The sequence below is a fragment of the Penicilliopsis zonata genome, assembly GCF_001890105.1.
Source record: "Penicilliopsis zonata CBS 506.65 unplaced genomic scaffold ASPZOscaffold_22, whole genome shotgun sequence".
NCBI lineage: Eukaryota > Fungi > Ascomycota > Eurotiomycetes > Eurotiales > Aspergillaceae > Penicilliopsis > Penicilliopsis zonata.
Genome location: NW_019208930.1, coordinates 121,344 through 136,034, shown reverse-complemented (window position 1 = coordinate 136,034; position 14,691 = coordinate 121,344). Strand labels below are relative to the sequence as shown.

The window sequence follows — 14,691 nt, the reverse complement described above, 5'->3', positions numbered from 1 at the left end:
TCGTCCTGTGCCTATTAATGGCGCCTAACGCCCCTGGAAGACAAGCTGATTTTGCTCGAGGCATCGAGATTCTACACATTATGATGAGGAAAAGCGAGGGAAGATACCGGTGAAGAGGAGAGGAGCTGGCAGGATGGAGGTTCTGTTCTGCCTGGCGATGAGCCTCTCTCGAACCAGCTACGATCTTTTTTTTTTCTCATCGAGCTCACATTTCTAAAATTAGATGGCTTGTCTTTAGGTTGTGAACTGCTTGGAAAACATCTATGACACGCTGTTAGGATCGTTGAAAGGCGAAAATTGTCGATTTGACGCCCAACAACCTTCGCCCCCGAAAACCGCCATGGCATAGTCTAGCGTCTCTGTTATGGCTATGGCGTCAATATCTGGTACTGGGTATCTATGGGACTATCTCCGACTAGGGGTTTCTTTCTTTGATGTGATTCCCACGGATCCGTTTCTGCCGGTTGGGGTGCACAAAGAACTGCGGGTTGGCTTTGTATACCCATCAGACGGAGGCTCTACCACCATGTGAGGAGAGGAGAGCCTAGCATCCCACAAATAGGCGCGTTCTTTATTCAGTGGCTGGCTCGTCTTGATTGTTGTTTGGCTGCTTCGTCATGATTGGCCTTATGAGGCCTTCAAAGAACACCGCTGGGGGGGAAGGCAAGAGGAACTGTCTCGCGCCCCTTCACATAAAGACAACTCACCCAGTTCTTGTCTGTGAGATCGAGAAGACATCTGGAGTATACCTGTTTGTCTTTCATCTAAGGAGATCCCCTATTTATCTGTATTCGTCCAGACTGTATTCGTCTCGGCTACCCTGCCTGCCATGGCCACTACTCCTAGTGCTGCTGAGCCAACCCGGCAACAGTTGAATAAGATTTTCCTTAACCATCCCCCGCCTGGCACGGTACGACCTCCGAAGTTCCCGCCCCGTCCTGATCAGGTCGAGCCCGTGGAATGGGGTCCATTTGTCACGCCCCAGGACGCGAGGCTTGCCTGGCGTGTGTGGTGGCTTCCCAACCATCAATTGGACTGGAATGAACCGGGAGCAGGACCTGAACCCGATGACAATGACACTGTCGATGCCTCCATGAGAGATACGCGGGAGTTAGCCCATCACGTTTATGAGCATATCAAGAATGAGTATATCACGCCCGTGGACGAGGAGAAGTTGGCCGAATGGGCGGAACAACAGACTGCCAACTGGACCCGACAGGACATTTATGCCGAGTTCATCTCCGACGAGACTGTCGCTACAGAGGACGATTTTGAATACAGTCAACAAGTAGTCTCTGGGCCGATCCGCGTCAATGGCTATAACATCCTCACGCACCAATATTGGAAAAAGGCGAGGCTCGACCAAGAGCTGCAGAACAGAAACCTGGAGATTACCGGCACGGTAAAAGAAAAACGCAAGAGAATTCACGACGACGAAGTCAGAAAGATCAGGGAGAGTGGAAAGGTTCGAGTCACCAAACTTTTACCGCGAAGCGATCTCTCGCAATGGAATATTAAACGTGAGCGCGAGAAGTCATATGGCATCTACAAGCGTCCCGAGGAGAAACTCGCACCCTTGGACATGTACACCTGGGCCATCAGTTTGAGCCCATATAACCCTACCCTTTGGGTCAGCCGAGCGTACTGCCACTATATGCTCGGCCACTGCGATCTCGCCCTCGGGGATGCGTATCGAGCTCAACTTCTCTGCGATATCCTGGTGGATCCGCTCGAGCGAAACCGCATGTCGGGGTTATATCCTCGGATTTGGCACGCCATCGAGCAGCACATTCTGGCTGCGCCGTGGGAGTTAGACGACGACAAGAACCCCGGTCAGCAGGTATCGGAAGACTACATCGACAAGCCCACCCGCATCAAACGTTCGATTGAGAGGTTGCGCAGCTCAAATGGGGTCAACTACTTTGTGCCGACACTGAGAAGGGCTCTCCATCACATCATCAGTCTCAGCTTGTTGACACTGCAATGTTGGGATGATTTCATGGCCATGGAGGATCACCTTTCCCAACGCTTGATCATGCGTTTTGAAGATCAGCGGTTGTTCGATATCAGAAAGAAGCTGTTGGAGCCAGTGGTCGATGACTTCAAGAACCATCCCGAACCTAGGCTCTACTTTTTTGAATCCCGGTGTGGGAGTGTGCGATATAATCCGTACCCCTATGGTACCGATGATGTCGATCGCTTAGACGCGGACTTTCTTCAGACGATGGACTTCAACCTCTTTCACAATCCGTTGCTTCCTGGGAGAAGTCGTTGCAAGTTACAGAAATCCGGCGAGCACCAGAACGACGTGGGAGTATTCGCCACCAGGGACATCAAGCAAGGCGAGCTCGTCTATGCCGAGGAGCCATCGATCAGAGGACATCTCAATCCTACCATCCCGTCGAAGAATGACTCCCTTACGCTCAAGAACAGAAGGTGTGACAACTGTCGGAAAGAACTTCAAAACCACGACTGGCGTGTTATCCCGTATGATGGGTCAGGGACTCGAAACCAAGCGTTGAAAAATAAGCGGATTGCCTTCCGCTCGATCGCCAAAGGGGAGCATGCCGATATCTGCAAATGCTATTTGGACGACAACCACGAGCTCCTAGGCTTCTGTGCCGGCAAGACCGCGGGCCAGGACAAGACCTGTCTCGAGATCGCACGCGAGTTGTACCACTTCCGAGTGTGCGGCAAGGACTGGAAATGGTTACACAATTCGATGCGGCCGGTCTCCAAGGCCGATAATGCGAATGACGATGGCCAGAAGTACCATTTCTCTCACACAAACGAAGCCCATGGCACCGTGCTTAGCCTTCTACTACGCGAGGCCATCGACATCACGCTGAAGAGACGGGAAGAGACCGGGAACCCCAACCTCCTTGCTTACGAAATCGATGAGCTTCTCGTGATGAAGATCGCAGAAGAAGGGGAGGAAGATCAAGTTCGCTTCCCCTTCACACTGGCCGCAAATATCAGAGTCCCATGCGACATTCTCCTGCAGCTGGGCGTGGACATCTTCCGCGATCTGAGCTTCGACACATGGGTCATCCAAATGGTGCTGAGGAAGCTGTTGGTCGGAGCCGTGCCGTGGGACGAGCCTCGCCGCGGCACGAGCAACGACTTCCACGACGCTGTCAAGAAAATCCCAGACCCGGCAGACCAGGAGCCCCCAAAGCCTCTCGACCACAAGGTCTGGCACGATGACGGCGTGTGCAAAAGTCAAGTCGCCCGACAGATACCCGCGGGTGTCACAGATACCGAGCCCACCTTCCAGGCGCTGTATATCTTCCCGGGCTTCTACATGTTCAACCACGCATGCACCAACACGGCCAACGCCAACTGGATGTTCAACGACGTAGTCCCCAACCGTATCATCGTCTACGCCAACAAGGACATCTCCAAGGGCGAGGAGATCAGGATCTCCTACCGGGCCCGGCCCCTGTCGCGGATCAACGCACGCAGACTCCTAGGAACCGACTGTCGGTGCGACGAGTGCCAGGATAAGGGGGTTAATCTCCCTCGTGCGTCGCCAGAGGCTCCAAAGCATGAAACTGACAAGCAAAACAATTCGGGAGGGAACACGAGCCAACCGGCAAATGCTAGCCCGCAAGACAACAGCGGCTCAGGCACAGGCTCCGGCTCTGGAACAGGCGTCAGGACAGGCTCCAGGACAGGCTCTGGAACAGGCTCTGGAACAGGCTCTGGAACAGGCTCTGGAACAGGCTCTGGATCAAAGTCAAACTCGGGCTCCGGGAGTAATCAACAGCAAAGCGGCGACAGATCATCCAGCCAAAAACGCAAGACATCCGGCGAGTCAAGTAATACCAAGCGCAGACGGTTAGCCAACGCGGCGTTGGCGGCGATAGATGATGAATGAGTGTTTTTTTTTCGCCTTGTTACCTTGTAGGTCGTTTATAGAACTGTTAGCTTGGCTTGCTGTCAATATTATGTCATTAGTTATAGTTGCTCTGTGTACTCAGTACCTAATTATAAGTTGTTTATTTCCCTGGAGACTTGGTAATCTATCCCAAGAGCAAGATATTCTCATTTGTATCCGTACAGAGGTGAGGCGCAAATCAAGTCACAACAAACAATTGAAGAATAAAATACAGATAAATTCCAGAGCACCCATCCACGAGTATAGAGAGTATCGATCGGCATGATTATAGAGGAAAAGAGAACGATGCAACTGGTATGGAAGAGTGATTATACATGATTTCATGCCGCCACTCTGATTCTCTTGCCCAGCTTCTCGAGCTCACCAATGACGCCGCCGGAGGCAAGCGTCCACTTTTCACTAACCCATTCGTCGTTGATGTTCTCGCGCAGGAGGCCGCTGCGAGCAAAGTACTCCATGAAGCCGCGGGCCTCGGTGCGGGAGACACCACCGATGTTCTGAATTTCCAGAGCCCTTTCATTGGGCGAGGTGGGCTTGCCGGTCCGGAATAGCTCGAGGACACGCTGGTCAGCGTTGGCCCAAGGGTCGGGTTGAGGGAATTCGGGCGACGAGGGGCTCACACCGGCCTGGCGAGCGGCTAATTGGTCCAGGGCCACGTCGAAGCCGTACACGAAGGGGTTGTTCGAGGCAGAGGTGGCGTAGAGTAGGAGACCGCCGTTTGGCAGGGTAGGCTTCTTGTCACCGGGGTGCATCAACGACAGGAAATGACGCACAAGGACAAGATCATGGGCATGGATAACCTTATACTCGGTGTTGCGGTATTCGGACCCCTTCATCCAGTGCGCCAGGCCATCCACGGTGACCAGCAAGGGCGGGCGGGCCTTGAATTTCTGCTGGGCGGCGGGAGAGGCCTCGGTGGCCGTCAGCTCGGCCCACAGGGCCTGGAAGACAGGCCAGGCGAGAGCGGGGTCCCGGATGCCAACGCCGGCAAGGTCCTGGAGGGTCATCTTGGGTTGCACGGCCTTCTTCAGCGCAGGGTGCTCCTGAGAGACGTGCAGTTGAGACAGAACGTCCTTGTTCGCCGTAATAGTCCGGCTGAGAAGGGCAGCAGTCGCCTCATTCTGGATGTACAGGTTCGGCTCGTCGTCGGAAAGCGGCGCGTAACCAGTATGGGCATTGACCAATTCTTGCGCTGTAGACCCATGAGTACCTTCCGAAATATATAATCCAGAGGAGCGAGAGGAATAACTTACGCTCGGGCACGGTGATGACAACCCATTTCTTGGTGAAAGCCATGGCCATGGCCTGGAGGAGATGCACGCTCTTCCCCGACCCCCTTTCACCGGTGAGAATCTTCTTGTACACCTGGCCATCGCCACCAATCTTCTCAAACAACCTCGCCATCTCGAGGGTCTCTTTGCGCATCAGTGTTCCCGGCCGGCGGAAAATCGACCAGCCCTGCTTCGGCTTGAAGGCCTGCACGGCTCGCAACTGATCGAGCATGGGCACCGGCAGACCAACGACCGAGCCACGCAGCCGCGCATCCACCATCGTCTCTGCAGACAGATCCTGCATATCCTGCACTTCGAGGGCGTTCGGGTTGCTGAGGACGATTCGCTTGCGGAGGGCCTTGCGTTCTCCCACGGCCGGCGGACGGGCTCGCTCAACGGGCTTCTTCTTCTTCTTCATCCGTGCAGAACTGCCTTCACGGTATCTCGGACCCTTGGAGTCATGCGGGATCGGCTTCTTCTTGATAATCGCGTTCCGCACCGACGAGGTATGGAACAATGCCGCCTGGGGCAGCGCCGCGGGCCCTGTGAGAGCCCGGGTCGCTGGCCGCAATTGCGACAGACAGCCCCAGCAGAACGGGGAGACCATTGTGCTGTGACACCGGCGCTGCGGCCAGCGTAAAACTCAATGGAATACTAAAAAAAAAAAAGAAAGAAAGGCCCAGGGGGGAGGGAGGGCGAGGGAATTAATGAAGCTGACAGTCCCGTTGTTGATGGAGAAGGCAGAGGGAGAGCACAATTTGGAAAGATTTCCTTCCGGGAAAGGGAAAGGCCGCCACGCCGCTTTCAACGCTACCGGAGCGGCAGTAAAAGCGGCTCTCGAGAATTTATCTATCATTTTTTTTTCCCAAACCGCCGCGATAACGAACGAGTGTTTTTTTAACTGTAACACCACGCCTTTACAGCCTGTACAGACCGTCAAGATGGAGGTTGAAGCTGCGCAGGGCTCCAAGCCCAAGCCCGAGAGACTGTCAGTCTGAGCCATATCCCATCAACCTTGGAAACTAATAAAGTATAGACCCATCACCGTCTCGAAACCGACCCCCTACACCTTCGACCTGGGCTACCTGCTCGCCAACGACCCGAACCCACTTGAAGTGTCACGGTCTGCCCCGCTGGACGCCTCGCTCAAGGCGACAGCCCGGGACGGCGCTCAGTCGCTGGTCAACCAGCTGCTGACGACGTGCGCGATCACCTCGTCGACGCAGCACGGGGTGTTGCTGACGCTGCCGCCGCCGACGACACACCTGCCGCGACACAAGCCCGTGCCGAAGCCCAAGCCGCCGACGAAATGGGAGCTTTTTGCCCGCAAGAAGGGGATCGGCAAGTTCAGCTCGAAACCTGGCGCGGCGCTCGCGGACAAGGAGCGACGCAAGAACCTGGTGTACGATGAGGAAAAGGGCGAATGGGTCCCGCGATGGGGGTACAAGGGCAAGAACAAGGCTGGCGAGAATGACTGGCTGGTCGAGGTTGACGAGAAGCACTGGAAGAAGGAGGAGGACGCGGCCGCTGTGGGCTCTTCCATCCGCGGCATGTCGCGCTCGGAGCGGAAGGATCGCATCCGTCGTAACGAGAGAAAAATGCGTGCCAACGATCGTCGCTCCAAGAAGTCTGGTGGTGGTTGACCTTTTCTTCTTCTTCCTCTCTACTTTCCTTGCATGTGTTTTCTATGATTTTGTTTCCGGCGTTGTGGTGATATCTTGAGACCATTATGGCACTGCATCAACATGTCAAAAGTTCAATATAACTAGTTATCTACTTATCCGAATAATTTATCACCCAGCTACCATGCCACTTGTATACCCTTAAAAGAATCTCGAGAACACAGGGTCACATGTACTAACGTACTGCTCGTGTATGTCTATTAGGCGGACTATCTTACACAGGTTCTCAAAGGGGAAAAGAGGCTAGAGCAGGGGGATGCTTCGGCGTAAAGACAGAAAACGGCGGGTTGGATATCCATGACAGAGACAGAATAGAGAGAGAAAAAAAATAAAAATTAATAAGAAAAAAAGAGAACAGTGCCTGCAGAACGCAAAGCAAGCAAGCAAAAGATGACCTTGGGAAGAATTGATCGAATAATTGCGCGCCAATCATCACAAGCGAAAAAAAGAGAGAAGAAGAAAAAAGAGCAAGAAGAAAGCTAAAGTCTAAAGAAATATTGAACCCATTCCGAGAACGCCAAGCATGCATCTTTCAATCGACGAGAGACGGAGTTGCTGTATCGCAAGGAGAAGAGAAATTGATTCGGTTGTGCAAGGAGAAGGATTTTCGAAAAGCCATGCCGCATGAACGGTAGATGTAAAATAATGAATCAAAGGGTGAACAGAGGAGGCTTGAACTTGTCACACACTCTCCTGGTGTATATGAGAGATGTGATGTTGAGAGTGGGTGAATGAGGGATCTATGACCGCTCTAGATTCGGATCGGAGAGAGTGGTGGCCCAAGTTCGGGCAGCTGGGAGAGGCTTCTCGTGTGCGCATTTTCCAGCTTCATAGGCCGCTTCTTGTGATTCTTGCCGGTGCTAGGACGGGGGGGTTCCTCATCGGGAGCAGCCTGACTGCTGCCGGAGGAGGAGATTGCCCTCTCGTCCGCCACGGCAGAAGACACAGACGAATCAACATCCGAGTTATCCCTCGCCTGCGCAGCCTTCGCATCCAACTCTTTTTCTTTCTCAAGATATTCCTTCTCTGTCCAGCAGCCCTGCCAACAGTTTTTCCAGTCGCAGACAAGGAACTGGAAGCAGAAAGCGTCGATCTTCATGCAAGGTTGGAAGCAGATGCACAGATTGCGGTAGTCCATCTTGTTCTGATCCACGTAGGAATGGAGAAGGTTCAGATGGCAGGTGATAGCGAACAGGAGGTAGTAGTTGTACGGAGGTAGCTTCGATAGCTCGTCTTTCAGCAACTGCGGAGCTGTGGTGGCTCCCTCACACTTCTCGGCGATCATCGCCTGGGTTTTTTTAGGGAAAAGTTCATCTGGCAATTCACGCAGCCAGGCCTTGAACATGGAGCCGATGGTATTGATGTCGTAGAGATCAGGCTCATCAAAAAGGTTGATGTCAAACTCTGTAAGGGGGTTTATTAGACGTCTATTCTCTTGCGATATAAAACTCTGCTCGGCTTCTACTCACCGGTGTCAAATCGCCGTTGCCAATGCTTGACTTCTCTGCCACTTCCCGGAACACGGTAAAGGCCTTCTTCCTCACAGCCTTTGAAATTTAGGTAACTTTGTTCAGTGTTAGCGTTTTTTTTTTTTTTTTTTTTTTTTTTAAAAAAAAAAAAGAAAGATATCAGCAGAAGAAACTTACTCTATGCACCGATAAGGCAACGCTGGCATCCAAAATTCTGTCTTGTCTCGACAATCCTCCAGGCGCTTTGCAATCCTAGTCTTTCGCGTTTGCTTGATGAGGGGAAGATTGATGACAGAGCAGATATAGTTGTCATCCGTCAGTAACTCGCGCTCATTAGTGCTCCCACTTCGAGTGATCTTTCCAAAGAATCCCTTTCCAGCCTTTCCCAGGCGGTCCGCAGCTCCACTGGACGATTGCTTGATATTGTTGAACAATGCGGCCGAAGCGCCAGAAACCTGGCTAAGAGAAGCCGATGTGACCATAGACCCTCCATAATTTCTTTCCTTCCTAGTATGAGCGTAGCCGTTCTCTGAATATCCCATTGCTGGGGGGCGGGCACTCGAGCTCGTGGCAGCAACCCTGCCTGTTCGATCCGGCCGCGTGATGGCTGTTTTCGTGGCCTCCTGGGTCGGTTCCTGCTTGCCATGCTCCTCGAGTTTGGTCAAGGTTGTCGATGGACGGCGGTTGGCCAATCTGTGGATAGAGGAGTCATCCAATCGAATGGATCGTGATCGCGCGAGCAGACCGGCGAACCGAGGCTGTTTCTTCTTCATTGGATGTAAGACTTCCGAATCTCCCCCTGTCTTCCGGCCGTCTGGGTGGTGGAGGTCTTTTTCTTCTGCGATTTCGGTATCTACGCAAAACAAGGCTGATTAGCTCGAATATCACTTGCGTGCCAGACAACGAGATTCCTACTCTTTGCCTGTTGCTGCTCTGCACACTCAATCATCGCGGGAAGGTCCGATGTTGACTCGCACGGCTTGGTAAATATTTGTGTCTTCCGGTCCCTAGAGCTTCCACGACTCTTCGGTTTTTCGGTCGAGTGATCAGATTCATCTGATCGATGGGTTTTGTGGGAGACTTTCGACGGCTTCAAGTTGGAGAAGAAGGACCGAGAGGGATCACGACTATGCTTTGGAGAGTCTTTCGGCGACGGAGGATATTGGGGGATCGCTGTGAAACCCGGTGTCGGCGGCTCTGGGCCATGGGTGGTGGAGGCGGCGGCTGACAAGAGAGGACTGCTTGATTTACTGTTCGACTCTTCCGTGACGGGTCGGATGGTGGATCCCTTGAGAAAAGGAGAACTGGGCATAGATCTGGGAGAGCGAGGCGTCAGAGGACTGGGCCCGTCAGAGCTATGCGCGCCGGGCGTTAGAGGCGACGATGTCTTTAAATTTGGCTCCAACGTAACCGCACTCAGGTCCAGGTTTGGAACGGTCGAATGTCTTTGAGGCATTTTGAATGGCACTCCTCGCACTTTTTAGACCTTTGCGAGACGGTAAAAAAAGATAATAAAAAAAGAAGCCACCTGGGCTAACAGTTGGAAGAAACCAGTCTTCTCAACCGAGTAGGTCTTAGATATGCTGCTGACCTACGAGGCCAGTCAAGGGAGAAGCGATGGTGGAAGCGAATAATCTAGAAGAATAATGACAGTCAGCAGTGAGACATGGGGAGACGACAAAGAAAGCCGGCTGGGAGGCAGAGCGACAACAGTCGAAAGACAGAGGGTGAGTGAGTGAGAGAGAGAGCGAGAGCGAGCGAAGACCAAAACAAAACAGGCCTCCAAGGGACGCATCGCAATTCAATAGAGTCCATTCACAGTCATCCGCCAGGTGAATTGGGGGGGACCCAACCGTCGGGTAACAACCCATGCCATAACGAACTTGAAGATGGACAATGCGACTGTGTCCGCAGGGGGAATGAATCGACGTACCAAGCCTCACTCACCCCTCATGTTATTGTCGAATGTCCTCCTCCGACACCTTGTTTTCCTGGTTTTTTTTCTTTTCTTTTCTTGTCTTGTCTCTGTCTCTCTCCTTTTCCCACTCCACTGACGCAAGTCTGTCGACGACAACTCCTAATGTCACACAGGAATGAGCTTCGGTCGGTCAAGGTGTGGGAGCCGCGATTGACCAACAGGCGTGGAGCAAGGGATGGAGGGGAAGGAGAGCAAAGGCGGTCGCCTGGAGAGAAAGCGGCTGAGACGGAGTCGAGGACGATCGGAGCGGGTGAGGGCCGATGATCACAGATGATAATAATAATAATTATTATTATTATTAACTGGTTATCGTGGACAGGCAAGTAACTGAATGGGTGAGCCGAGGGGCAAGGTAAATAAAGTCAGAGTGGTCGAAGGAGCGGGCGGGCAGGGGCAAGCAGCGAAAAAGAAAGGACGGCGTCTCGGCGCAGGAAGAGCAAGAGGCAGGGCAGAGAGAGAGAGGCAAATAATACGGTCAGCGTGGGAGGTTGAGACGTGACAGTCCAAGGCTGCGTGAAAAGAGCATCGACTCGAGAGTTGCAGTGGTTGTTCTGCAGGGTGTTAGGCCCAAGACTGACAAGACGCCTCTGTTTCAGGGGAAGTCTCCAGGTGGGGATGGCGCTGAGCTGTGCTAAAAAAGTTATACACAACGTAGTACTCCGTAAGGTACTGTTAGTTAACTAGTGTATAGCGTCCACGCTATGGAGTACGCACGCCGCCCAGTATGGGGAACATTATGTGGCTTTAACCTCCTTGGTGCTGCTTATAGTGGAGTTGTTAAACTAATAGTGCTATCTCGATAGATTCTATTATTGTTCTCAAGATATTCTTCGGATCTTCGCTGCCTCCACTGCTTAGTTCATCCGTAGGCAAACCTCTTGGTAAATACTATTCACTCTCTATGGTTCCTACAGCTCCTTTTTTCCTACTATCTATGTACGGAGTAACTACTACAGTACATACTACATAAAAGGGATGGGCAACAGGGATGTCTCAATCTAAACGGAACTACTTATCAATAGCAATATCGAAGCTGTTTTATCATTTGCGGGCTCCGAGTACACCGAAAGATCAAGGGCCCACTTCCCTCGCTGCCACTGGCTGACCGGTCGTGGGAGCCATGGATGAGATGAGGCTTCCATTGGTCCAGGGGCTGCCAGGCAGCACTGTTACGGACTAGCGGCGAACGACTCGATGCGGTGAGCGTGCGCTAACTGGAGCATGGTCGGGTCTGATTGGACAGGATCGCCCATGGAATAATTCCATCCATGAGACCATGCATGGCATACTCAGGCGCCAGGTACCGACCTATGTAGTATACCTTAGTTAGTAGTAGTACTAGGTACCTAGGTACTATGTAGTAGTTACCTAATATTGGTTATTATACTACAGAGGATGGGAGTTTATGGTATATAGTATTGGAGTATATATTTGATCGGTCTCAGGATCTACCTAGTAGCTTATATCTGTTTAAATGGACCCATCAAGTATACAGGCAGGATGAGCATATACTACTAGGTAGGTAGTTACTACGGAGCACCTAGGTACCTTAGGTACTACATAAGTACGGAGTACATATTACTCTGCATAAATAGTTGTTGCACGTTCTCTTTCTAGGGCATACAATATGGCCTCCTAAACCCCTATGGTATAATATATATTCTTATATGACGTGAGATCTAGTCTGTTGAGCACTAACTCAAATTACCACCAAATACATATGAACCCATCTTCTCCAGGAAGATACTAAGATGTATCCATCTAGCTAGCCTTCCTACGAGGTACAAATACTACTACCTCCAGTTACCCGCTAGGCTTCTCACCCATGTACGTAGGTACCTATTACTAACCAGCAGCACCTGCTAGGTCTAGTAGGTTAGGTAGTTATAGGACCGCTGGTAACCATGGCCTTCCTTCCAAGTAGCCATGCTTAATCTGACTTACTCCGTATATACTCCGTACCTTGCACCTTGCAAGCTCAACAAGCGATTCTTCCTCCGTATTCAGTACGGAGTAGATCGGATACAAGTCGATCTCTTGGCGATCATTTCAACCGATGGGCTAGAATCGCCCTTGGAAGCATCATTGGTACACGTGGAAAGGATGGGCTTCTACTGCATATGCAGGTTTCACTGCTGCTGAGAATACAACAAACAAAGGAAGAAAAGCCGGTGTCAGGGTGGTAACGCAACGCAACGCAACGCAACGCCGTAACGGTTCCCCGTACAATCTGACTAAGCTCCCGTGCCTACAAATAGAAGCTCGATCTGAAACACTTCGTCATCGGTCACGTGCTGCGTTTCCGTAACGTCGGTAATCCTCGGCCGTGGGTGCAAAGTTTGCTCGCGTTTTCTCCTGTTGACTCGGCACGAATCACCTCACTTACTCTGGGATCAAGGGGTTGGAGGCTCGAACGCCAGCCTGCTTACGTATCCCCCCCCGGCTCGGTGGCAATATGATAAACGTCTAAGGCCCTCTCTGCATCGGATTGACAGTGGGCCTTTGTTGTCGTCATCGACGGTTGATCCCTACCACCTACCTTACTCCGTACCTACCTACTGACAGCCTGACCTTTTCGGACCGATCACGTCTGCTGCCACGCCTTATTATTATTATTATTATTATTTTTTTTTGTTTACCTTCGTGGGGCATTTTTCACCACAAAAAATTATTGTCGAAGGATGGCTCTAGTATCTGGACCTGGCCGGGCCGGTGGAGGTCTGGACGGGCAGACTCTGTGTACTCAGAAGCACGTGGACTATATCAAGAACCTTGATACTGTGCGTGATTCTCATTGCCACTGTCGCGGTTCTCTTGATCGCTGAGGGACATAGGTTGACAATCAGCTCAGAGGCGGGAGGATTTGGAATACTGGTTGACGGAACACTTGCGACTCAATGGCGTGTATTGGGGCTTGACTGCTCTCCAACTGCTCGGCCAGCCGGAAGCTCTCCCGCGTGACGAGACAATCGCCTTTGTGCTCTCTTGTCAGCATGACTGCGGTGGCTTCGGAGCCGCTCCTGGCCACGATCCTCATATGCTCTACACGGTCTCCGCCGTGCAAATTCTGGTCGGTTTGGATGCCGTAGACGAGCTGGACAAAGATGACCGCGGAGGCAAGCAAAAAGTCGCAGCCTGTAAGGAAAATAACAACACACGCCACAAGAGTTTGGTCTTTTAATATGTAAAGTACGGCATGGTACTAATGATTTCAAAGTCATCGCAGGTCTGCAGGACAAAGAGACCGGTTGCTTCATGGGAGACCAGTGGGGGGAACAGGATACCCGGTTTCTCTACGGCGCATTCAACGCTCTGTCATTATTAGGCCTTCTGGATTCGGTCGATGTTCCCAAGGCCGTTTCCTACATTCAGCAATGTGAGAATCTCGATGGAGCCTATGGAATCTGCCCTGGGGCTGAGTCTCACTCTGGCCAAATCTTCACCTGTGTGGCTGCTCTCGCGATTGCTGGACGCTTGGACCTGGTCAACAAGGACCGTTTGGGGGGCTGGCTCAGTGAACGTCAGGTAGACAAGGGCGGGTTCAATGGTCGTCCCGAGAAGCTGGAGGATGCATGCTACAGCTGGTGGGTTGGGTCAAGCCTGGCCATAATCGACCGACTTCATTGGATCGATGGCGATAAGCTTGCAGGCTTCCTCCTACGCTGCCAGGTTTGTGCTTCTTGAGCCTGAACCGACTTAGTGGGTTAACTGACGTGAAGGAATTCAAGGATCCCGACGGTGGTGGCATCGCTGATCGACCGGGTAATATGGTTGATGTTTTCCACACATGCTTCGCCATAGCCGGTCTGAGCCTTTTGAAATACAAAGGTCTGGAAGAAATAGACCCTGTATAGTAAGTGTCTTCTGGATTGCCGATTCTACAAGCTGAAACTGACTAAATTCTAAGCTGTATGCCAAAATCAATTACGAGCAAATGTCTTGCGCAATGAAAGCTGGCTCTTATCTCTATAACCATCTTTTAAGTATTGTCTAGTCTGTAGCTACTTCCCTCCTGCCATCTAATAACCCATTTCCCCTCTCTATCATGGACCTTGGGATACAAGGCAGGAGGAGAATGACCCTCCACTGTGTCTTATACTGCTTCACACCCCTCTATAATGGCTTGGTGAATGGCCATCAAGATACAGTGAGACATATACAGTAGGTAGTAGCCATGAGATAATCTACTAATAAAACCTATACTATTCTGCTCTTAAACTAGAATCTAGATCCTAGGTAGCAATTTATGTGTTTCTATGGCCCATCTACTGACAGTGCTGCGTCTTTCCTAGTCACCTTCCTACTCCGGACAGGACAACCGTTCCTTCTCTCGACTCGACTCGTAAGAACCATTCGTGCCTACCTCACTCCTTCATATTTCTTTCGAACC

The 14,691-nt window shown here is 51.7% G+C and overlaps 5 protein-coding genes across 5 annotated transcripts; 3 read left to right on the top strand and 2 right to left on the bottom strand.

Moving 5' to 3' along the window:
- Positions 1-588: 588 nt before the first annotated feature.
- Positions 589-4,051, top strand: ASPZODRAFT_1241043 (hypothetical protein). The gene is made up of 2 exons (XM_022721385.1): positions 589-3,157; positions 3,215-4,051. Exons 1-2 carry the CDS (start codon positions 830-832, stop codon positions 3,878-3,880), a joined length of 2,994 nt encoding a protein of 997 aa, XP_022577443.1. The 5' UTR covers positions 589-829; the 3' UTR covers positions 3,881-4,051.
- A 170-nt stretch (positions 4,052-4,221) lies between these two features.
- ASPZODRAFT_75289 (hypothetical protein) lies at positions 4,222-5,779 on the bottom strand (the record flags this gene model as incomplete). Its single annotated transcript, XM_022730036.1, has 2 exons — positions 4,222-5,093; positions 5,155-5,779. The coding sequence occupies 2 exons, from the start codon at positions 5,777-5,779 to the stop codon at positions 4,222-4,224; spliced, it is 1,497 nt and encodes a 498-aa protein (XP_022577442.1).
- Positions 5,780-6,113: 334 nt separating this feature from the next.
- Positions 6,114-6,815, top strand: ASPZODRAFT_75297 (hypothetical protein; the record flags this gene model as incomplete). The annotated part of the gene is made up of 2 exons (XM_022730037.1): positions 6,114-6,160; positions 6,209-6,815. The coding sequence occupies 2 exons, from the start codon at positions 6,114-6,116 to the stop codon at positions 6,813-6,815; spliced, it is 654 nt and encodes a 217-aa protein (XP_022577441.1).
- A 790-nt stretch (positions 6,816-7,605) lies between these two features.
- ASPZODRAFT_75242 (hypothetical protein) lies at positions 7,606-9,779 on the bottom strand (the record flags this gene model as incomplete). Its single annotated transcript, XM_022730031.1, has 4 exons — positions 7,606-8,258; positions 8,324-8,418; positions 8,501-9,191; positions 9,239-9,779. 4 exons carry the CDS (start codon positions 9,777-9,779, stop codon positions 7,606-7,608), a joined length of 1,980 nt encoding a protein of 659 aa, XP_022577440.1.
- A 3,050-nt stretch (positions 9,780-12,829) lies between these two features.
- On the top strand, positions 12,830-14,512 carry ASPZODRAFT_136786 (hypothetical protein). Its single transcript, XM_022724131.1, has 5 exons — positions 12,830-13,081; positions 13,153-13,438; positions 13,519-13,970; positions 14,030-14,154; positions 14,209-14,512. Exons 1-5 carry the CDS (start codon positions 12,983-12,985, stop codon positions 14,249-14,251), a joined length of 1,005 nt encoding a protein of 334 aa, XP_022577439.1. The 5' UTR covers positions 12,830-12,982; the 3' UTR covers positions 14,252-14,512.
- The last annotated feature ends 179 nt before the right edge of the window (positions 14,513-14,691 follow it).